Source organism: Lagenorhynchus albirostris, chromosome 2, assembly GCF_949774975.1.
Source record: "Lagenorhynchus albirostris chromosome 2, mLagAlb1.1, whole genome shotgun sequence".
Taxonomy (NCBI): domain Eukaryota; kingdom Metazoa; phylum Chordata; class Mammalia; order Artiodactyla; family Delphinidae; genus Lagenorhynchus; species Lagenorhynchus albirostris.
The window spans coordinates 145,115,647-145,139,863 of NC_083096.1; the positions used below are offsets into that span (position 1 = coordinate 145,115,647).

At 34.6% G+C, this 24,217-nt stretch overlaps 1 protein-coding gene across 1 annotated transcript in view; it reads left to right on the plus strand.

Moving 5' to 3' along the window:
* Positions 1-10,451: 10,451 nt before the first annotated feature.
* Positions 10,452-24,217, plus strand: part of AGBL4 (AGBL carboxypeptidase 4) — a 1,285,194-nt gene continuing 1,271,428 nt past the window's right edge. The window contains exons 1-2 of the mRNA XM_060141936.1: positions 10,452-10,461; positions 12,541-12,663. Of these exons, the coding sequence (XP_059997919.1) occupies positions 10,452-10,461; positions 12,541-12,663 (133 nt within the window). The remainder of the gene's footprint in view (positions 10,462-12,540; positions 12,664-24,217) is intronic.

Below are 24,217 nucleotides of genomic sequence, written 5' to 3' on the forward strand. Positions count from 1 at the left end.
TGTCTTCCAGGTCATTTATCCGTTCTTCTGCCTCAGTTATTTTGCTATTGTTTCCTTCTAGAGAATTTTTAATTTCATTTATTGTGTTGTTCATCATTGTCTGTTTGCTCTTTAGTTCTTCTAGGTCCTTGTTAAATGCTTCTTGTATTTTCTCCATTCTATTTCCAAGATTTTGGATCATCTTTACTATCATTACTCTGAATTCTTTTTCAGGTAGACTGCCTATTTCCTCTTCATTTGTTTGGTTTGGTGGGTTTTTTCCTTGCTTCTTCATCTGCTGTGTGTTTCTCTGTCTTCTCATTTCCTTAACTTACCGTGTTTGGCTTCTCCTTTTCTCAGGCTGCAGGTTCGTTGTTCCTGTTGATTTTGGTGTCTTCCCCCAGTGGCTAAGGTTGGTTCTGTGGGTTGTGTAGGCTTCCTGGTGGAGGTGTTGGTGCGTGTGTTTTGGTGGATGAGGATGGATCTTGTCTTTTTGGCGGGCAGGAATGCATCCAGTGGTGTATTTTGGGGTGCCTGTGACCTTATTATGATTTTAGGCAGCCTCTGTGCTGATCAGCAAGGTTGTGTTCCTGTCTTGCTAGTTGTTTGACATATGGTGTCCGGCACTGTAGCTTGCTGGTCGTTTAGTGGTCCTGGGTCGTAGTGTTGTGTTGGAGATCTCTGGTGGACCAACCAGAGCTTTTGCCATTTGATATTGCTTGGAGCGGGAGGTCTCTGGTGGACCAATGTCCTGAACTTGTTTCTCTCACCTCAGAGGCACAGGCCTGACACCCGGCTGGAGCACGAAGATGTGTCAGCCACACGGCTGAGAAGAAAAGGAATAAAAAAGAAAGAAAGTAAGAAAAAATAAATAAATAAAGTAAAGTTAGTAAAATAAAAATTAAAAAAAATTAAAAAGTAATCTAAAAAAGAAAGAAAGAAGAGAGCAACCAAACCAAAAACAAATCCACCAATGATAAGAAGCACTAAAAAGTATACTAAAAAAAACCCCGCAAAAAACAACAACAAAAAAGACAGACAGACCCCTAGGACAAATGGTAAAAGCAGAGCTATATGGACAAAATCACACAAAGAAGCATATACATACACCCTCACAAAAAGAGAAGAAGGAAAAAAAATCCTCATATTAAAAAAGAAAAGGAAGAGAACAACCAAATCAATAAACAATTCTACCAACGATAATAAACTCTAAATACTAAACTAAGATAGACATAAAGCCATAAACAAATTAGATGCAGAAAGTAAACCCCAAGTCTACAGTTGCTCCCAAATTCCACCGCCTCAGTTTTGGAATGATTCATTATCTATTCAGGTATTCCAGAGATGCAACGTTCATGAAGTTGATTGTGGAGATTTAATCTGCTGTTCCTGAGGCTGCTGGGAGAAATTTCCCTTTCTCTTTGTTCACACAGCTCCTGGCATTCAGCTTTGGATTTGGTCTTTGGCTCTGCGTGTAGGTCATCTGAGGGCGTCTTTTCTTTGCTCAGACAGGACGGGGTTAAAGTAACAACTGATTAGGGGTCTCTGTCTCACTCAGGCCAGGGAGAGGGAGGGGTACGGAATGTGGGGTAAGCCTGTGGCGGCAGAGGCTGATGTGACGTTGCAACAGCCTGAGTCATGCCATGTGTTCTCCCGGGGAAATTGTCCCTGGATCATGGGACTTTGGCAGTAGGAGGCTGCACAGGCTCCCGGGAGGGGAGGTGTGGATAGTGACCTGTGCTTGCACATAGGCTTCTTGGTGGTTGCATCAGCAGCCTTAGCATTTCATGCCTGTCTCTGGGGTCCACACTGATAGCTGCCGCTTGCGCCCATCTCTGGAGTTTATTTAGGTAGTACTCTGAATCCCTTCTCCTCGCGCACCCCGAAACAATGGTCTCTTGCCTCTTAGGCAGTTCCACACTTTTTCCCAGTCTCCCTCCTGGCTAGCTGTGGCTCACTAGCCCCCTTCAGGCTGTGTTCACTCAGCCAACCCCAGCCCTCTCCCTGGTATCTGACCTCTGAAGCTGGAGCCTCAGGTCCCAGACCCCACCTGCCCCAGTGGGTGAGCAGAGATGCCTCTCAGGCCAGTGAGCGCTGGTTGGTACCGATCCTCTGTGAGGGAATCTCTCTGCTTTGCCCTCTGCACCCCGTTACTGTGCTCTCCTCCGTGGCTCTGAAGCTTCCCCACCACCACCCCCGTCTCCACCAGTGAAGGGGCTTCCTAGTGTGTGGAAAGTTTTCTTCCTTCACAGCTCCCTCACAGAGTTGCAAGTCCTTTCCCTATTCTTTTGTCTCTGTTTTTTCTTTTTTCTTTTGCCCTACCCAGGCACATGGGGAGCTTCTTGCCTTTTGGGAAGTTTGAGGTCTTCTGCCAGCATTCAGTAGGTGTTCTGTAGGAGTTGTTCCACATGTAGATGTATTTCTGATGTATTTGTGGGGAGGAAGGGTGATCTCTACGTCTTACTCTTCCGCCCTCTTGAGGGTCTCCTCTATATATTTTTAAGGTTGTTCAGGAAGCCTTCTGTGAGGGAAGTTTAGACGTTGCTTCTTTTTGCTCTCGTGGAATACCTTGAGGTTACCTCACATTTCTAATATTTATCACATTATACTATAATGCAGTGGTTTACTGGTTTGCCTCCCCCAGTAATATCCTTGATGGAAAGGAATTTAAAAAAATTTTGTGTTACCAGAACCTAACATAGTGTGTGCATAGTAATCGTAAATAAATGCTTTGTTAAATAAATTAATAACCCCCTATATCCATAGCCCAGGAGGTAATGAAAAAAATTGCTCCTAATTGGTATGGAATAGAAGAATATATTAAAAAAAATTCTTTTTCAATTGAAATTTCAATTCAACAACTATTTATTAAAATTGCTCTATATCAGGCATGTTTTAGCTCTACAGTGTATGCAGGTGTCTCTATTAATAGCAGTAAAATAATATATAGTACCCTGCACTATGACTAACACATAAGTGGAAAGTTAGTGTTTAAATGACTAGTTGGGAAGTGGATATTAAGGCATATGCAATTAGCTGTAATAAAAGATAGAAAAGGTATAACTAGGGTCCTGGTAAGAGCAAGGGAGGGAGATCATTTACTGTAAATTGTTGGGGAATTGGATGCAAACTACTGTTTCAGAGAAAAATGGGCCAGTCATTACTTTTAAAAGGCTATAGAATTAAAATAGAGAAGTCCAAGACCATAGCTTGCTGAGTTCGGCCTCATCCATGGTGATACACTTAAAAAGTAGCCAAGCAAGGATTCAGCCTTAGGGCCATATTTTTCCAAATTCCATGGCACCAAACTATACTGTCTGTACTGAGTTTTTTCCTTCTTACAGAAATAGAACAATTTTTTCATTATATGTCTTATTATTTTCAGTATAGTCCTTAACTAGATGGTCAGTTTCTTGAGAGTGTTATTGTTAATTATTAGTATATCCTTATTCTTTTATTGAGTGATAGATTGATTTACAGCTTATTTATCTTATATGTTCTCCTTAGTTCTTGCACAAGATAAGGTGGCTGAAAAATAGATCTTCGATGTATGTGTGGTAATCAAAACATCCTGTGATTGATTGTAGCTTAACAAATCTAGACAACTTATTTGTATTGTAGATACATGTGCCTAGAGAGAATTAGGATATGTATATTTAGGAAATTATTTTTTTTTACATTTTTGTTTTTTTGAGTCCTTGAACTATATCTTGTAAATATATTTGCAATGAGAATAAGCATGGTATTTTATAAAATGCTAGGAAGAAGCTATTTAGTCGGTACTAGTTCACTGGGATTAAAGTCCTGAAATGAATAGATTCTCTTTCTTAAAACACCCTCAAGTAGGAATTTTAGATTTATTTTCTTGACTCAGAATTTGTGGGTTAAGTCTCATCTTCAATGTAATTTTCTCTCAAAATGATGAAGCCTTGGAAATATGGCTTTATAATAGAACTTTTGACAGATCCCTTTAACTACATGTCATTTATACATAGAGGTAATTTGTTAGCTCTTCCAAGGTGTTTGTGCCCGAGAGGTGGAATTCATGTTCTGTATAAAGGTCAGTTTTAATTAATAAGCTGCTTTCCTCATTTTTGACCAATATGAATTGCTTGTAACTTTTGTGTAAAGTAGTTTTCCATGAAAAAATAAAACAAATTGAGCCTTTGTCATATCCATCATCAGCATAACCGACTTAAATGTCAAAAATTCTGTGTAGCCCCAGAGTTTATGTCTAGTGCCTCAGCAGGCCTATTTATTAGAGTAAAATATTATATGATGTAATTATCATATCATTTCATTTGGTACATCTATATCTTTGTTTTTCCTTTCACAAAATATGTTTATAATTTTTATTGCTAAATATTTGTTATCCATGTAGTATTTTTAAAGGCATGTAAATAATAATGTTAATAGGATTAGATCTTTTATTTCATTAAAGGTAAGCCACAATTATTTTATTTTCTCTTTTGTCTCTAACTTCCTTAATTTGAAAAAATTTGTTGTGTTACTGTCTCTATGTTTGGAGACAAATATTCTACACACTATAATAAGGGTGTTTTATAGTCTGTAATTTAATTGGATGCTACCATATTCAGTGTTTACTTCAAAGATAGACTTTTGGTAAGACATTCTTTATGAATTTCTATTTAAATTATGCCTTTCCTTTTTCTGAATCCTCTCTTATACTTTATAATAGAATTGAATCTTTTATTCTTTTGTTAAATACATTTCTTTGAAGATACAGGTGTCTTACTAAGAATGATGATAATAATGATAATGAGGGTGATAATAGTTATAACCAACTACTTATTGAGTAAATGCTATGTTCTAAGTGATTTACATATATTTTCTGTACCCTTCAGAACAACATAAACAATCTCTAAGTGAAAGACTTAAGGAGATTATGGTAAATTACTTAATAAGGGTTATACTGCATATATATCTGAGTTAGATGGATTCAATCTCAGCTGTCTGTGACTTTGAAATCTAAATTCTTACTACTAATTCATGCTGCTGTAACTAAATGTGAGGGTATTTTAAAATAAGAGTAGAAACTTTGGGTTAAAAAATCTGGGTGAAACAGCTATGTGGCTAGCATTAAAATGCACACATAAAGAAGTTAGAAGTTATTATTCAATAAGAACAATGATTTCATTATTCCATGCCACCTTGGATTATTTTATACTACTGTAAATGCCATTCTTTTTAATGATTTTATATACATTCATAGTGTAATTGAGATATTTCTCTGAGAATAATAAATTTGCATTTCCCCCATTGTGCACTTAAATGATCAAGCATTATATTGTATTAATATTATGGAGTGTAGTATCCCCGCCCCATTCACCCTTTCTGTCTTTATGTCAGTATATGCAGGGTTTATGATGTCTTACTTTCTTTAACTATTTGGTCTCATTATATCACAACTGTTTATCTTAGTAAACTGTAGATATAAAGATTCTGTTTGTTCTTTTGATGAATATCATATATTCCCTGTGCTCTCAATAGGCAAACAAAAACCAATATTCAATGTTGAAATCAAATTTAGCTCCTAAAAGTCCTTTTTTATTTCAGTAAATCAATGACTATTTATAGATTACTGATGTTGTGCCAAGCATTGTGTCATACCTGGGGTGGAGAGAGAAAGTGGTGATAAAAAGAAAAGACATTAGATTCTTCTGATGAGAAACCACAATCACTAGGAGTAAAAAGACACACATAATGAATACATAATAAATCAATAATAAAAAGGTAAATATGTTTTGAGGAATAAACAAGATGCTGTGGCAATGTAGAGGAACAATCATTGCTGGGGAAGAGGACTTCCTATCATTCTAGAGGACTGTCATTGCTTGGGGAAGTCAGGTAAGACTTCCTAGAGGAGATAACATTTCACATAGGTCTACAGGATGAGTAGGATTTCTCCACAAGGAAAAACAGGGATATACACATATCTAGGCATATGGAAAACATAATAAAAAGTTCCAATGTTTGCATTTGTGTGAAAATCACTGTAATCACAACTGCTACAAATATTAACTGATATAGGAGTGTTGTATTAGCAAATCAGTTACAATGAGTGATAATGCTGTTTGTTGGTGACATGATTTTTTAAAATGGTGATACTTCAGGATGAAATTATGAACAAATCAATTATAGTCTTTCCTTGATTTACATGTTAGATAGTTCCTTGGAAAAATCAGTGTTTATTAAAGCCATACAAAGTGCTTTGCATGTGTAAAACAGGTTCTAAGCTCATATAATTATAACTAAGATTTTTACATACATGGATATCTGTATACATGAATATATGAATATATCTGACATTTGGAAGTCATACTGGACTTTTCTCTACTTTGCACTACCTCTTGCATCCCTGGTCTCTACTACTCAAGTGCCATCAGTGCTCTTTCAATTATGGAAACAAATAAACAAAAATGCCTCAACAAATTTCCAAAATGCCCCCTGGGAATACTGCTCACAATGATAACCAACTCAACAGAATAATTAAAATAGGAATAGAACTAACAAAAGTTGTTAGAGAAGTGGAGAATAATGTACACAAACTATTTCCTTATCTTTCATAGAAGAGTTTCAATAGATACTGTTTGATGTTGATAAATTAAGATATAGAGGAATAAAGATATTGTGTAGAATAATACCTGAGAAAGTAAAAACAGAAGTGGTTAAGAGCATTTTCATCTAGGAAATGAAAACAGGGTTTGAGTGGTATGAGTCATAGGATAATTTTACTTTATATATATGTATATATGTATATATATGTATATTTATGTAAAATCTCCATCTATATATATGGATTAATTCTGTGACATGAAAATCAATTCTCACTCTTTCACTTTTAAACATTTAGAAATAATCTTTTTGAGACATAGTTTACATATAATGAAATGTACCTATTTTTACTCTACGTGACCTCCACCATCATCATACATATATATGAGGTTCATTTTTTTTCCCTAAAGAGCTGTCCAGTTCTTCAAACACTATTTGTTTTATCAACTGTTGTTTCCACATTAAATTATCATTACACCTTTGTTGAAACTTAATTGACCGTATGTATGTGGATATATTTCTTCACCCTGTATTCTGGTCCACTGATTTATATGACTTTCCTTAAGTCTTATCATGTAAGTTCTTCAACTCTTATTTTTCAAAATCATATTGACTATTTCAGGCCCTTTGATTTTCCATATAAATTTTAGAGTCAGTTTGTTGATTTCTAGAAAAAATGCTGCTGAGATTTTGATTGGTATGGCATTGAATCTGGAGACCAATTTTTGGAAAGTTGTCACCTTAACAATAATGAGTTCTCTAATCCATGAACATGGTATACCTTGCCATTTAATTGGGTCTTCCTTAATATCCATCAGCAATGTTTTTTTTTAGTTTTCAGTATACAGTTCTTATATATAATTTGTTAATTTAAGGCTGGGTATTTTGTGTCTTTGATGGTCTTGTAAATGGTACTGTGTTTCAAATTTCATTTTCCAATTGTTCATGGCTAGAGATCCCTTTCTGGGATCTCTACTTAATGCCCTGAGTTTTCAACATGGATTCTCCATTCTGGATGGTTGCATCTTGAATGTTTCCCAGCCCTGTGCACTTTGGAAATTGTTAATCTACAGCTTCCTAGTCACTCTTTGTCTGGTCTCATGGAGTTTCACTCTACATGGCTTTGCATTCAGACAAGGTCTTAAGCAGATATTCTGTAGAATTTTGGTGCTCTGGCTCTCGTAGTGCTCTCCTCTTCAATAGTCTGACCTTCAAACTTTGCTCAGTCTCTCCAAACTCTTACTTATGTCTTCTCAACTCAGAAAACCACCCTGTTGTGTTTGGGAACACTCTTCTTGTACCATCTTCCAGAAAGTGCCACTAATCTAAAATAGTACTAACATTAGGTGCACCTCAGGTCTTCCCTTTCTCTCAGGCATCACAGTTTGGCAACTGCTTGTCATGTAAGTCTGAAAAGAGTTGTTTTGTATATATTTGTCCAGTTTTCTAGTTGTTTATGGTGGGAGTGTGGATCTAGTCCTAGTTACTCTCTCATGGCTAGTAGTTGTCCTATTAGCAACTGCTTTCCTCTCCATTATCCCTGAGTACCTTGAGGAGTTTTCTGGAAGAGTTTGCAAGTCACCATTGCAGACATTCACCATTAAACACACATGTGTGCATATATACCACTCTGGCAAATGAGAGGAAGGTATATATAACTCTGCTGAGATAGGCAGGGGTCAATGAAGATTTCAAAGTTTTGATTGTATTATACATTTGATTGTACAATTTGATTGATTAAATTGTAGTCAACCCCTTTTTTTATCTGCAGCCCCTGACAGCCACAGATTTTTGTTTTTGTTTTTTAAAAATACCTAATTTTGCCTTTTAAAAATGTTATATAATTGGATTATAAAGGATGTAGACTTTACAGTTCGGCTTCTTCCTTTTATTATAGTGCACTTGAGATTCACACATGTGGTCATGTGTGTCAATAATTTCTTCCATTTTATTGCTGATTTGTATGCCATTGCATGGATGTACCAGAGATTGTTTATGCATTCACCAGTTGAAAGCATTTGGATTGTTTCCAGTTTTGGGGTGATTATGAACAAAGCTGCTGTAAACAGTCATGTGTAGGGTTTTTCTTTTTTTTCCTGAACATATGTTTTTACACCTCTTCAGTATTCCGCCTAAGAGTGGAATATCTGGGTTGTATGTTAAGTGTATACTTAATTTTATAAAAAAGTGCTAAACTATTTTTCAGGGTGGTTATACCACTTTACATTTCTACTAGAAATGCATGAAAGTTTCAATTGAGTGTGTCATCATCAATTCTTGGTTTGGTCAGTTTGATTTTAGCCTTTTTAAGTATGTGGTAGTATTTAATTGTGGTTTTAATTTGCATTTCCCTATTGACTAATGCTGTTGGGCATCTTTTCATGGACTTATTTGACACCTATTTATCCTCTTTGGTGAAATATCTGATAAAATCTTTTATGTATTCTTGATATAGTCCTTAATCAGATATGTGTGTTGCAAGTATTTTCTCTCAGTCCATGGCTTGACTTTTTCTTTTAATTAATAATGCCTTTCAAAGAGCAGCAAATTTTAATTTAATAAAATCCAGTTTATAACTTTTTTCTTTTATGGTCTGTGATTTTCGTCTCTTATATAGTAAAATCTTGCCTAACATAAGGATACACAGATATTCTCATACTTCTTTTTCATTTGGCCACTTAAAAAAATACTTTCCATTTATTTCATGTTTAAGGGTTTTTTTTGGTGGTAAAATGTACATAACATTTAACATTTTAACCATTTTAAGTGTACAAGTCAGTGGCATTAAGTACATTCACACTGTTGTGTTACCACCACCACTACCCTTTTCCAGAACATTTTCATCATCTGAAATGGAAACTTTCTCTGCCTATTAAATAATAACTCCCATTCCCTCCTCCATCCAGCTCCTGGTAACCTCTATTTTTACTTTGTTTCTCTATGAATTTACCTATTCTAGGTACCTCATGTAAGTGGAATCATATAATATTTGTCATTGTCTGGCTTTTATCATTTTGCCTAATGTTTTCAAGGTTCATCCATGTTGTAGCCTGTATCAGAATTTCATTCCTTTTTATGGCTGAATAATAAATATTTCATTGTATGTATCTACAATGTTAAAAATTTTACTCATATGTTGATGGAATTTGGGTTGTTTTTATCTTTTGGCTATGAGAATAATGTTGCTATGAACATTGGTATACAAGTATCTGAGTCCCTAATTTCAATTCTTTTGAGTATATACCTAGGAGTGGAATTGTTGGATCTATGGTAATTTTATGTTTGAAACTGTTTTTATGCCACCAGCCTGTTTTCCACAGTGGCTGTACCATTATAATTTCCCACCAGCAATGTGCAAGGGTTCTAGTTTTTCTATGTCTTGGCCAAATTATTTTTCATTTTTTTGATAGTGGCCATCCTAACAGGTGGGAAGTGGTAGCTCATGGTTTTGATTTGCTTTTACTTAATGACTAGTGATGTTGAGTATCTTTTTATGTACTTATTGGCTACTTGTATTTCTTTGGAGAAATGTCTATTCAATATCTTTGCCTATTTTGGAATTTTTCTTTTTGTTTTGGTTGCTGAGTTGTAGGAGTTCTTTATATAATCTGGATGTTAACCTCTTATCAGATATGTAATTCACAGATTTTTTTTCCATTCTGTAGGTTGTCATTTTACTCTGTTGATGGTGCTTAATGCACACGTTTTTAATTTAGATGAAGTTTATTTTATTTTTTTCTTTTGTTGGCAGTGCTGTTGGTGTCATATCCAAGAAATCATTGCCAAATCAAGAATTAATGACCTGGAGATTTCCTTCTGCTTTTTTCTAAGAGTTTTATAGTTTCATCTCTTACATGTAGGTCTTTGATCCATTTAGAGTTAATTTTTGTATATGGATGGTGTCAGGTAAGGGTCTAACCTCATTCTTTTTTGTGTGTGGAAAACTTTCATATTTTCTTCTATAAGTTTTATATTTTACATTTGGGTGTTTGATTTATTTGCATTAATTTTTATGTGTGATGTGTGGTTGGTTTTAGTATATGGATTACTAACTCGTCCAACACAATTTGGGGTAAATTTTTTTTTGCAGCGTACGAGCTCTTTTTAGTTGTGGCATGCGGGCTCTTAGTTGCAGCATGTGGGATCTAGTTCCCTGACTGGAAGTCGAACCCGGGCCCCCTGCATTGGGAGTGTGGAATTTTAACCACTGGACCACCAGGGAAGTCCCAGGTCTAAAATTTTAGGTTGACATTTTTTTCTTTCAATAACTTAAAGACGTTATTCCTTTGACTTCGGTTTTTCAGTTTCTTATAAGTAGTCTAATTTTTTATCTTAGTTCATTTTTATGTGATTTATATTTTTAAATATGAAATACCAAGTTAAAAAGTATATTCTGCTTGGTGCTTCTTGGGCCTGTAGTTGTATATCCTTCATTAAATGTGGGAAAATTTCAGGTATTATCTCTTCAAATATTTCTTCTGCCCTCCCATCTCCTTCTGGAATTCCAGTTATACGTACATTACATTATTTTATTTTATTCCACAGCTCTTAGGTGCTGTTTTTTTCTTTTCTTTTCCTTGTTTTTGTTCAGTTTATTTCTATTGATTTGGAGTTCACAGTTCTTTCCTCATCTGTGTCAAGCCTACTGATGAGTATACTGAAGACATTCTTTATCTCTTTTATTGTGTTTTTTAGCTTTAGCATTTCCTTTTGGCTTATTACTGTAATTTCCATCTCTCTACTGAAGTTCTCCATTTGTTCATGCATTTTGTCCTCATTTTCTACTAGAAAATTTAACATATTATTCTTAGTTATTTTAAATTCATTGTCTGATAATTCCAGTATCTGGTCATTTCTGAATTTAGTTCTGTTTATTTTTTCTCCCAAGATAGTAGGTTGTTTTTTTCTTGAGTTTTTTGTATGTTCCGCAATTTTTTATTGAATACTGCATAACTCACGTAGAACCGTAGAGAATGATATAAATATTATATGTTACAATGCTTGCACCTCTTCTCCTAGGTGCATTTGTTTGAGGGCTTATATCTACCCAGTCAGGAGTTAAGCTGGGTTGAGTTTCATTGTTGCTATGGTTGTCTTCAGTTTGCCACTGGCTTCATATGCTTCTAGTGATACTTTATTCATGAAGGAAAGGGATAGAGTGATTGAGGGTTTTTCTTCAATGTTCTGCTCCACCCTAAACTTTTGTCCTTCCCTTGGATACTCCTATTACAGAGGGGGCTTCTATCTATGCTTTTGTCCCTATGCTAGAATTAGATTGCTTTGTTTGTTATCCAGTGCTTGCTATATTGGTATTGAGGGATTAGGAGTGTTTCTGTTATACTGGTCTAGCCTAGGTCTTAGGCAGGCCCTGTATGTTCTGATGTTGGAGTGGAGTTTTTTCAGTGATCCCACTTCTCTTTCGTCTTTTAATTCTGCTTTGAACCTTTGATATGTTTTGTGAGAGATTGTTTTTTACTCCTTCCCCAGGGGTAGGGGACCTTAAATAATGTTGATATATAGTCTTAGGCCCAGGACTGTTTCCTGCTCTTCCCCCAGCTGTAGAAGATTGTTTTCTTTTACAGCTCCGCCTCTTACAATGAGTCTCACTTGTGCACTGAAATACAAACATCTTTTGCATTTCAGTAGTTACACTAGATATTTTTCATTACCTAGTTCTCATAACACAGTTTAGAAATATGGGTTTTACCATTCCCTTTTTGTGGATGAGAGAAACTGAGGCTTAAAAGGATTCGGTTGATTGCTTTGTGACACAGGGAATTAATATGTAGTAGCGATAAGATTTGAGCCTATATCTTTTTGATTTAAAAATCTATTCTCTTTCGACTCTACCACAATATGTGGTTAATTTTTTTAATGCCTGGATAAGCACCAAATTATAGGGGAGGGGGTAAAAATTTTATTGGATTTCTGTTACTAAATGCATTATGATTTCTGTTTAACATGAGCCAATTTTTTGAACAATAGGCAATGATCTGGGAAATGATGATACCATCGGAGGGAATGTGAGCAAATATATGGTGCTTCCAACTGGATACTGTGGACAGCCCAAGAAAGGACATCTTATCTTTGATGCTTGCTTTGAAAGTGGTGAGTGTATCAAAGGCCTTTTCTTTTGAACTTGTCTAGTGAGTCATTTTTTGGAATCTAATGCCATCTGACCATTTAGTGTGATTCAACCCATTTAATTTTTTACCATAATGAAATAAGTTGTCAGGAAAAATCCATTTTGAATGAACTAACTTGGAAATACTTAAAAATGAAGTGCTGTATTTTAGTTGTGATAAATGATTAGAAAGATAATGGTAGTAGTAATGAACATTTATGCAGTACCTTATATTTTATCAAATACTTACCCAGATATTATTTCTTTTGGGATAAAACTAATATAATTTGAATACTTGATAAATTATTAATTATTCAATGTCTACTGTATACCTGGTTCTTAGTCTTTCTGAGAGCAGTCTTCTCTATAAAGAAGCAATTAAAGAAAAGATTCAGCTGAACACAAACAAAACAGAAAAAGTAATATACTTTGTAAACAACAAATGCTGTGAGTATTCTGATAGGGGAGAACAGGGCTTAATTGTGAATTTCCACCCAGTAGTAGTTGAATCTTGTTAACTTCTTTATATCTGAGCCTCATACTCTGAATGGCATATAAGCACATAGTAGGTATTCAGAATACGTTGAAAATATTAATGAGAAAGTTAAACATAACTTTGTTTTATATACAGTTGTTGATTATTTTTCGTGTTGAGTAATGTGTTTGCATGTGTGTGTGTGATTGAAGGGACGTTCCAGTTATATGACAGTTCTCTGAACCCCTAAGTACCATGATTGTTTTACCAACAATTAAAAAGATGTGGAAAGATTAATTTTCTGTTAGCTTTGATAAAAAGCCATATTTAATTGCTTGCTGTTCCCCAGTCTACCAGCTTCTCTCAAGTCTTTGTACCTTTGCAGATGCTGTTTTCTCTGTGCCCCAGATGCCTTTCTCTACTTGGTAAAATGTTAATTCAGACTCAGGCCAGCATTTCTTCCTCTAAGACCCAGCACCTCCCAGGCAGGTTTGGCCGTCTCTACCTGTATATTTACAGGCACCTCTTCTATGATTTACTGGCCTCTGCTATGATAGTTTTTATTGCATTGCAGTCATTTAATGATCTCTTTCCTTTTCCTTATCACTGAAAATTCCTTGAAGTCAGTGATGGTTTCTCACTAATTTTTGTTCCTTAGCACCTAGTGTACTATCAGAAACTGACTCTAAAGAAATGGAGTTACATGATTTACCTGACAGAGAAATCAAAATAACTGTCATAAAGATTTTTACCAAGGTCAGGAAAACATTGCATGAACAAAGTGACAATTTCATCAGAGAGAGGGATAATGCTGAAAGTACCAAATGTTGATAGAAAGCATGAAGCTGAAGAACACAGTAGCTGAACTGAGAAGACTTCCTACAGGACTTTAATGTCAGACTAAAGCAGAAGAAAGAATCAGTGAATTTAAATACATATTATTGGAAATAATGCAATCAGAGGAACTTAAGTAAAAAGAATGAAATAGAGTGAAGAAAGCTTAAGGGGTTTATGCAATACCATCAAAGAGATCAGTATATGCATAATGGGAGCCCCAGAAGGAGTGGGGAGAGAGAGAGCGAGAGAGAGCACCAGAGAAATTAATAAATGAAGGAGGACAGATAGTGAACAAAATGGTCTTCATAAAGTGAGATTTTAAGATTAATAAAAATATTTTTACATTTAAATAAAAATTTAACTAATAACAGCAAGAACATAAAGGGAAAAAAACAATAGTAATTATCACTTTATTACTTATTGTTTGCCATACCCTGTAAGGAATGATATACATAGTTTATCTCATTTAATACACACAAAAGACTTCTGAGGTATTATATCTCTCTTTGTAGGTGAGGAAGGTGATGCTCAGAGATGTAAAGTTATTTACCTTGAATTGCATGACTGACAAGTGGTGTAGCTGAATTTGAAACTGAGAATTTCCTGGCTCCACAGGCCATACTTTTAACCACTGCATATATGTATTACCTTATTATAGGTCAACTTATGACATGAATAATAAACATATTGTTGAAAATTTCTCACTAGGTGATAAGATATATAGGAAAAGGTTTTATGATAAAGAAAAATGAAAAGTTTACTACTGTTTTAAAATAAACCATCCAAATAAATACTATGGTTGCCATCATATGCAATTTGATTATTCTTTTATTATTGATATGCATATATGTGTATTGAATGTGAGAAGTGCACTATAATTCATACTTCAAATTAATTGGTTAGCCTGAGAGATTTAGTATGTTGTATTAAGTTACCATGGCATGAAAAAGCATCAGTGAAATAAAGATATGGTAGTTATTTATATATCATTTCAGACAATAGAAATAAAAACTTAAAAACTTTTATTTTTAATTCCCCCAATGGAGTTTTACTACATTTATTTGTGTAATCTTTAAAAATTAATGTTTTATTTCCTCTTGAAAGAAAATAAAATAGTCTTTATTATTGGTGCAGCATGAAAATATGCTATGACTACATTAGAAATCAGGGTTTTTAGCTTAATACTGCACCTGAACTTTTCTTTTAGATATCCAGATGGCTGATATACTTTGTTGTTTTTTTAACTTTATTGAGGAATAGTTGACAAATATAATTGCATATATTTAAGATGTATGATGTAATGATTTGATATACATGTATATTGTAGAACAATTACCAAAATCACAATAATAAACACATCCATCACCTTACATAGTTAACATAGCTATCTGCTTTCCCCTCCCTGTGGTGAAAATGCTTAAGATCTACTGTCAAAAATTTTCAAGTATACAATACCATATTCTTTAACTCTAGTCACCATGCTGTGCATTAGAGCCTCAGAACTTATAACTGAAAATTTGTACCCCTTGACCTACATCACCCCATTTCCCCTTCCCTCAGCCCCAGGCAACCACAATTTTTTTCTCTGTATCTATGAAATCAACTTCACTGCAGCATTATTCACAATAGCAAGATGTGGAAACAACCTAAATGTACTTTGCTGGATGAATGGATACAGAAAATATGATATATATATATATATATATATATACACACACATGTGATATATATGAGTGATGGAATATATATATATATATAAATATAATATATAGTGAAGTATTATTCAGCCATATAAAGGACATCCTGCCATTTGTGACAACATGGATGAATCCAGAGGGCATGCTACCTACATTTTTTTTAAACAAGAGGTAACATAGTATAATACCAAAAAACACAGGTTTTGGTTTCAGACAGACTTAGGTTCATATATTAACTTTAGCACGTACTTGGTTATGTCATTGCTGATGTTATCACTTAAAGTTTACTTAAAATTAGGAAAATAAGTATCTGTATTGTAGAATTATTGTGCAAATTAGAGATAACATACAAAATAGACTTAGCACAATATCTAGTAATATCCCAGGTACTAATTCTGGCACATGAATAATATCAACATTTCAAGGGTGCTAAAATGTACCAGAATTTTTCTTGGTGTATTTGTGTTATTTCCAACCCATAGAAAAACCTTGTAATATCAGAGCCTTAAATTGGGTTCCTCCCACAATCATACTGAGATAAGGACTTAGGTAAAGGTTGTATATTTTATTTATTTATTTATTTATTTATTGGAGTAAAATTACTTTACAATGTTGTGTTAGTTTCTGCTGTACAATGAAGTGAATCAGCATTTGTATGCCTATATCCTCTCTCTTTTGGACCTCCCTCCCCTCCCCCCCCATCTAGGTCATCACAGAGCACTGAGCTGAACTCCCTGTGCTATACAGCACATTCCCACTAGCTATCTATTTTACACATGGTAGTGTATTTATGTCAAACCTAATCTCCCAATTCATCTCACCCTCCCCTTTCCCCACTGTGTCCACATGTCCATTCTCTGTGTCCATGTCTATTCCTACCCTACAAATAGGTTCATCTGTACCATTTTTTTAGATTCCACATATATGCGTTAATATACGATATTTGTTTTTCTCTTTCTGGCTCACTTCACTCTGTATGACAGACTCTAGGTCCATCACATCTCTACAAATGACCCAATTTCATTCCTTTATATGGCTGAGTAATATTCCATTGTATATATGTACCACATCTTCTTAATCCATTCATCTATTGTTGGACATTTAGGTTGTTTCCATGTGTTGGTAAATAGTGCTGCAATGAACATTGGGAAACATGTGTCATTTTGAATTATGGTTTTCTCAGGGTATATGCCCAGTAGTGCGATTGCTGGGTCATATGGTAATTCTATTTTTAGTCTTCTAGGAACCTCCATACTGTTCTTCATAGTGTCTGTATCAATTTACATTCTCACCAACAGTGTAGGAGGGTTCCCTTTTCTCCACACCCTTTCCAGCATTTGTTATTTGTAGCTTTTTTGATGATGGCCATTCTGACCAATATGAGGTGATACCTCATTGTAGTTTGGATTTGCATTTCTCTAATGATTAGTGATGTTGAGCATCTTTTCACGTGCCTCTTGGCCATCTGTATGTCTTCTTTGGTGAAATGTGTGTTTAAGTGTTCCACCCATTTTTTAATTGGGTTGTTTGGTTTTTTTTGATATTGAGCTGCATGAACTGTTTGTATATTTTGGATATTAATCCTTTGTCCACTGTTTCATTTGCAAATATTTAGTCCCATTTTGAGGGTTGTCTTTTTCTCTTGTTTATGGTTTTCTTTGCTGCGCAAAAGCTTTTAAGTTTCATTAGGTCTGGTTTTTAAATTTTCATTTTTATTTTCATTATTCTAGGAGGTGGGTCAAAAAAGATCTTGCTGTGGTTTATGTCAAAGATTGTTTTTCCTATGTAATCATCTACAAGTTTTATCCAATCTTACATTTAGGTCTTTAATCCATTTGGAGTTTATTTTTGTGTATGGTGTTAGGGAGTGTTCTAATTTCATTCTTTTACATGTAGCTGTCCAGTTTTCCCAGCACCACTTATTGAAGAGACTTTCTTTTCTCCATTCTATATCCTTGCCTCCTTTGTCAAAAATTAGGTGACCATATGTGTGTGGGTTTATCTCTGGGCTTTCTATCCTGTACCACTGATCTGTATTTCTGTTTTTGTGCCTGCCAGTACCATACTATCTTGATTACTCTAGCTTTGTAGTATAGTTTGAAGTCAGGTAGCCTGATTCCTCCGGCCCCATTTTTCTTTCTCAAGATTGCTTTGGCTATTTGGGGTCTTTTGTGTTTCCATACAGATTGTAGAATTTTTTGTTCTAATTTTGTGAAAAATGCCCTTGATAGCTTGATAGGGATTACATTGAATCTGTAGATTGCTTTGGGTAGTATAGTCATTTTCATAATATTGATTCTTACAATCCAAGAACCTGGTATATCTCTCAGTCTGTTTATGTTATGTTTGATTTTTTTCATCAGTGTTTTATAGTTTTCTAAGTACAAATCTTTTGCCTCCTTAGATAGGTTTATGCCTAGGTATCTTTTTCTTGCGATGGTAAATGGGATTGTTTATTTGATTTCTCTTTCTTGTTTTTTGTTGTTAGTGTACAAGAATGCCAGAGATTTCTGTGCATTAATTTTGCATCCTGCAACCTTATGAAATTCATTGATTAGCTGTAGTAGTTTTCTGGTGGCGTCTTTAGGATTTTCTATGTATAGTATCATGTGATCTGCAAACAATGACTGTTTTACTTCTTCTTTTCCAATTTGGATTCCATTTATTTCTTTTTATTCTCAGATTGCCATGGCTAGAACTTCCAAAACTATGTTGAATAAGAGTGGCGAGAGTGGGCATCCTTTTCTTGTTCCTGATCTTAGTGGAAATGCTTTCAGTTTTTCACCATTGAGTATGAGGTTTGCCGTATCTTTGTCATATATGGCCTTTGTCATATTGAAGTAGGTTCCCTCTTTGCCTATTTCTTGAGAGTTTTTATCATAAGTGGGTGTTGAATTTTGTCAAAAACTTTTACTGCATCTATCGAGATGCTCATATGGTTTTTATTCTTTAACTTGTTAATATGATGTATCACATTGATTTGTATATATTGAAGAATGCTTGCATTCCTGGGATAAATCCCACTTGAACATTGTGTATGATCCTTTTAATATGTTGTTGGATTCTGCTTGCTAGTATTTTGTTGAGGATTTTTGCATCTATATTCATCAGCGATATTGGTCTGTAATTTTCTTCTTTTCTGTGATATCTTTGTCTGATTTTGGTATCAGGGTGATGGTGGCTTTGTAGAATGAATTTAGGAGTGTTCCTTCCTCTGCAATTTTTTGGAAGAGTTTGAGAAGGATCAGTGTTAGCTCTTCTCTAAATGTTTGATAGAATTCGTCCATGAAGCCATCTGATTCTGGACTTTTGTTTGTTGGAAGTTTTTAAATTACAGTTTCAACTTCATTACTTGTCATAGGTCTGTTTATATTTTCTAATTCTTCCTGGCTCAGTCTTGGAAAGTTGTATCTCATACTGAGACAAGGACTTAGGTAAAGGTTTTATATTTAGGTGCGTATCTCAGGAAGAACAGGTAGGGGAGTAGGGAGAGTAAGACAGGAAATGAAGAAAAGCCAACAAAGAATATGTCCGTGAACAGGTACAGTAGTGGTTGTAGGTAGATTAGCCTTGGTTAGAGGGAGCCCACTCAGGAGGATTCATGCACAGCTTCCTTATCTCTATCATCATGTCTAATTTATTCTTTCTTCTGTTATGCAAGGTTGACTGATGTCCACTACATGAATTATTCCATCCACCTTTTTGTTTAATGCCTCCTCTGTGTTAGGTATTGTCTGATGAGCATGGAGGATCTTCAAAATTTTTTTTGGTTATGACTTCATAACCAAAGATTTGAATACTTTGTACCCATTCCCATTGTTCCATTCCCATGTCCCTGTCCCAGACCTCCATGACTGCAGTCTTTCAATCTTGTTCTTTACAGTCCTGTTACCAACCAACCTACAAGACATTTGCCATTGCCCACAAGTTCATGTATATGTTTACCTCGTACTACTTCTACCTCCACACAAAGGAGAGGAGTAAGTGTACTGCTGTAAGCTCTGTTCACTGGGAGATTTTCCTATCACCACATCATTTAAAGAAAACTGAGTGATATTATATGGCAGCAACAAGTTTTTTTTTAACTTGTGCCAACATATCAAGCCAGTCCATCTGTTAGTCAGTCTTGAGTTGTCTTCCTCAGGGAACCTTCCATGAGGCCATAGGCATGAGCTAAGGGAATGGCATTTGTGTAACAGAGGTAGGTGTCACTGGAGTCAGGGTTTGCTCCCTGTCACTTAAATTACACCATTACTTGGTGTCTCATGATTAGAAGCTCAGTATTTAGTAGGCATCAGGACTTTTCCCGGAGCTGCTTTTCACATGGTAGTTTTGTACTGCAGAAAGCATCTTTTGCTCTAGAACTTCATGGATCTGCTTGTCATAGATTCTGCAGTGTCTTGTCTATCATGGTTGTCTCTAGCCTTATTGGATCTCTTTTTAAAATTTTATTTTATTTTGGCAAGAATACTTAACATGAGATCTACTCTCTTAACAAAGTTTTAAGTGTACAATGCAATATTGTTGACTTTAGGTACAATCTTGAGTAGCAGATCTCCAGAACTTATTCATCTTGCTTAACTGAAACATTATGCCCATTGATTAGTTTATTCCCCATTCCTCTCTCCTCTTAGCCCCTGACAACCACCATTCGACTCTTTGATTCTATGAATTTAACTATTTTAGATACCTCAAAGAGTTGGAATCATGCAATATTTGTCTGTCAGACTGACTTAATATAATACCACTTAGCATAATATTCTCAGGGTTCATGCTTGTTGTTGTGTATTGCATAATTTCCTTCTTTTTTAAGGATGAATGATATTCTATTGTATGAATATACCACATTTCCTTTCATTCATTCATCTATCTGTGGATATTTAGTTTTTTTCCTGTGTCTTGACTATTGTGAATAATGCTGAAGTGAACATAGGAGTGCTAATAATCTCTTTGAGATTCTGATTTCAATTATTTTGGATAAATGCCCAGGAGTAGAATTGCTGGATCATCTGATAGTTCTTTTTTTTTTTTTTTGGAGGAACCTCTATACTGTTTTCCATAGTAGATGTACCATTCATTATGCATTCCCACCAAGAGTGTCCAAGAGTGCCGATGTCTCCATATCCTCACTAGCACTTGTGTCTTTTGTGGTTTTCTTTTTTTTTGATAATAGTCATCCTGACAGGTGTGAGGTGGTATCTCATGGTTTTGATTTACATTTCCCTGATAATTAGTGACATTAAGCTTTTTTTTTTCCCATTTACCTGTTGGCCGCTTGTATGTCTTTTTTAGAGAAATGTCTATTCTAGTTCTTAGCCCATTTTTAATTAGATTATTAGTTTTTTTTACTATGAGTTCGAGTTCCTTATATATTTTGAAGATTAATTCCTTATCAGAAATATAGTTTGCAAATATTTCCTTTCATTCTGTAGGTTGCCTTTTACTCTGTGAACTGTTTTGTTTGCTGTGCAGAAGCTTTTAAGTTTGTTGTAGTCCCACTGGTCTATTTTTGCTTTTGTTGCCTGTGCTCTTAGTGTCATATCAAGGAAATCATTGCCAATACCAATGTAATGAAGTTTTTTTCTATGTTTTCATCTAGGAATTCTACAGTTTCAATATTATGTTTAAATGTTTAATCTATTTTGAGTTTATTTTTGTTTAGGGTATAACAAAAGGGTCCAATTTCATTCTTTTGCAACTGGATACCCAGATACCAATTTGACTAACACATTTGTTGAAGAGACCACCCTTTATTGATTGTATATGCTTGGCACCCTTGTTGAAGGCCAGTTGATCATATATGTGTGAATTTATTTCTAGGCTCTTTATCGAATTCCATAGGTCTACAATTCTGTCTTTATACCAGTACCATACTTTTTTGATTACTGTAGCTTTGCAATGTATTTGGAAACTGGGAACTTTGATGCCTCCCACTTTGTTCTTTCATAAGATTGATTTGGCTATTTGTTATCTTTTGTGGTTCTATATGGATTTTAGCATTTTTTCTATTTCTATAAAAAAATGCCATTGGGGTTTGATAGGGACTACATTGAATCTGTAGATTGCTTTGATAGCATGGACATTTTAAGAATACTAAGTCTTCCAATTCATGAACATGGGTTGTCTTTCCATTTATATGTTTCTTCTTTAATTACTTTCATCAATGTTGTCTAGTTTTCAATATACAGGTTTTCCACTTCCTTTGTTAAGTTTATTCCTTTGGGGCTGTTGTAAATGGGATTGGTTTCCCGATTTCCTTTTCACATAGTTTGTTGTTAGTGAATAGAAATGAGACTGATTTTTGTATGTCAGTGTTGTATCCTAAAACTTCACTAAATTCATTTTGTAGCTTTAAAAGTTTTTTAAATTGAGTCTTTCAGAGTTTATATATATAACATTATGTCATTTGCACACAGGGATGGTTTTGCTTCTTCCTTTCCAATTTGAATGCCTTTTATTTCTTTTTCTTGCTTAATTGCTCTGGCTAGGACTTCTCATACTATGTTAAGCAACTGGCAAGAGTGGGCATCATTGCCGTGTTCTTAGAGGAAAAGCTTTCAGTCTTCCAGCAGAGCTTTTCATATATTGCCTTTATTATGTTGAAATGCTTTCTTTCTATTCCTGGTGTGTTGAGCATTTTTATCATGAAAGGATGTTGAATATTGTTCAGTCCTTTTTCAACTTCTGTTGAGACAGATATGTGATTTTTACCCTTTATTTTGTCATTGTGGTGTATCACATTAATTTGTTTTCATATGTTGAGCCATCCTTGTATCCCAGAGATAAATTCCACTTGTTCATAGTGTATGATCATTTCAATTTGCTGTTGGATTAAGTTTTCCAGTATTTTATTGAGGATTTTTGGATCAGTATTCATCAGGGATATTGGCTTATAGTTTCGTTTTCTTGTGTTATACTTGTCTGTCAAAGTCAACTGGTAAAGGTACCTTGTATCAGGATAATGGTGGCCTCATAAAATGAGTTTGGAAGTGTTTCCTTCTCTTCAATTTTTTGGAAGAGTTTAAAAGTATTGGCATTAATTCTTTGAATATTTGGTAAAAATCACCAGGGAATCCATCTGGTCCTGGGCTTTTCTTTGTTGCGAGGTTTTTGTTTAGTGATTCAATCTCTATATTAGTTTTAGGTCTGTTCAGACTTTCTATTTCTTCACAATTCAGTCTTGGTAGGGTGTATGATTCTAGGAATTTATCCATTTTTTTTAAGATTATTCAGTTGATGTAGTTCATAGTAGTCTTTTATAATCCTTTTTATTTCTGTGGCCTCAGTTCTAATGTCTCCTCTTTCATTTTGGATTTTATTTGAGTCTTCTTTCCTTTTTCTTAGTTTAGCTAAGGGTTTGTCAGTTTTATCTTTCAAAAAAACTCAATTTCATTGTTTTACTATTCTCTATTTCACTTATTTCTATTCTAATCTTTGTTATTTCTTTCCTTCTGCTAACTTTGTGCTTATTTTGATCTTCTAGCTCCTTGAAATGTAAATTAAGTTGTTCATTTGATCTTTCTTTTCTCTCAATATGTCTCTTTATCACAGTAAACTTCCTTTTCAGTACTACTCTTGCTGTAGCCTATAAGTTTTGGTATGTTTTGGTTTTTGTTTGTTTATTTGTCTTTAGGAGTTTTCTTTGATTTCTTTTCTGACAAAATTGTTGTTCAGGAGTTTGTCATTTAATTTCCACATATTCATGAATTTCCAGTTTTTCTTCTGCTATTCATTTTAGTTTTATTCCATTGTGGTCAGAAAAGATACTTTGCATGATTTCAGCCTTCTTTAATCTGTTTAGACTTGTTTTGTGACCAAACTTGTGATCTATAAAGTTCCATGTTCAGTTGAAAAGAATATGTATTCTGCTGCTGTTGGGCAGAATGTTATGTATATTTCTCTTAGGTTTATAATGTTGTTCATCCTCTGTTTCCTGACTTTCTATCTGGATATTCTATTTATTATTGAAAGTGGGGTATTGAATTCTCCTACTATTATTGTCATGCTGTCTATTTCCCTTTCTGTTCTGTCAACATTTGCTTTATGTATTTAGGTACTCTGTTGTTGGGTGCATTTTTGATTATGATATCTTCCTGTTGAATTGGCCTTTTTATCATTGTTATGTACTTCTTTTTCTCTTATGATAGATTTTGACTTAAAGTCTATTTTTTCCTGACATAAATATGGCCACCCCTGCTTTCTTTTGGTACCATTTATGAGGAGTAGCTTTTCTATCTCTTCTCTTTCACCTATTTGTGTTCTTAAATCTCAAGTGATTTTTTTGTAGATAGCAAATAGTTAGGTATGTTTTTTTAATCCATTCAACTACTCTATGCCTTTTGATTGAGGAATTTAATCCATTTACATTTACAGTGATTACTGCTATGGAAGTATTTACTATTTCCATTTTGTTAATTGATTTCTATTAATCTTGTAGTTATTTTGCTTGTATTTCCTAGAGATGTTCCTTGTTCGTTTGTTTGGTAACGTCTCTGCCTGAACCGTCATTTTCCTTGACTCTCTGTGTTG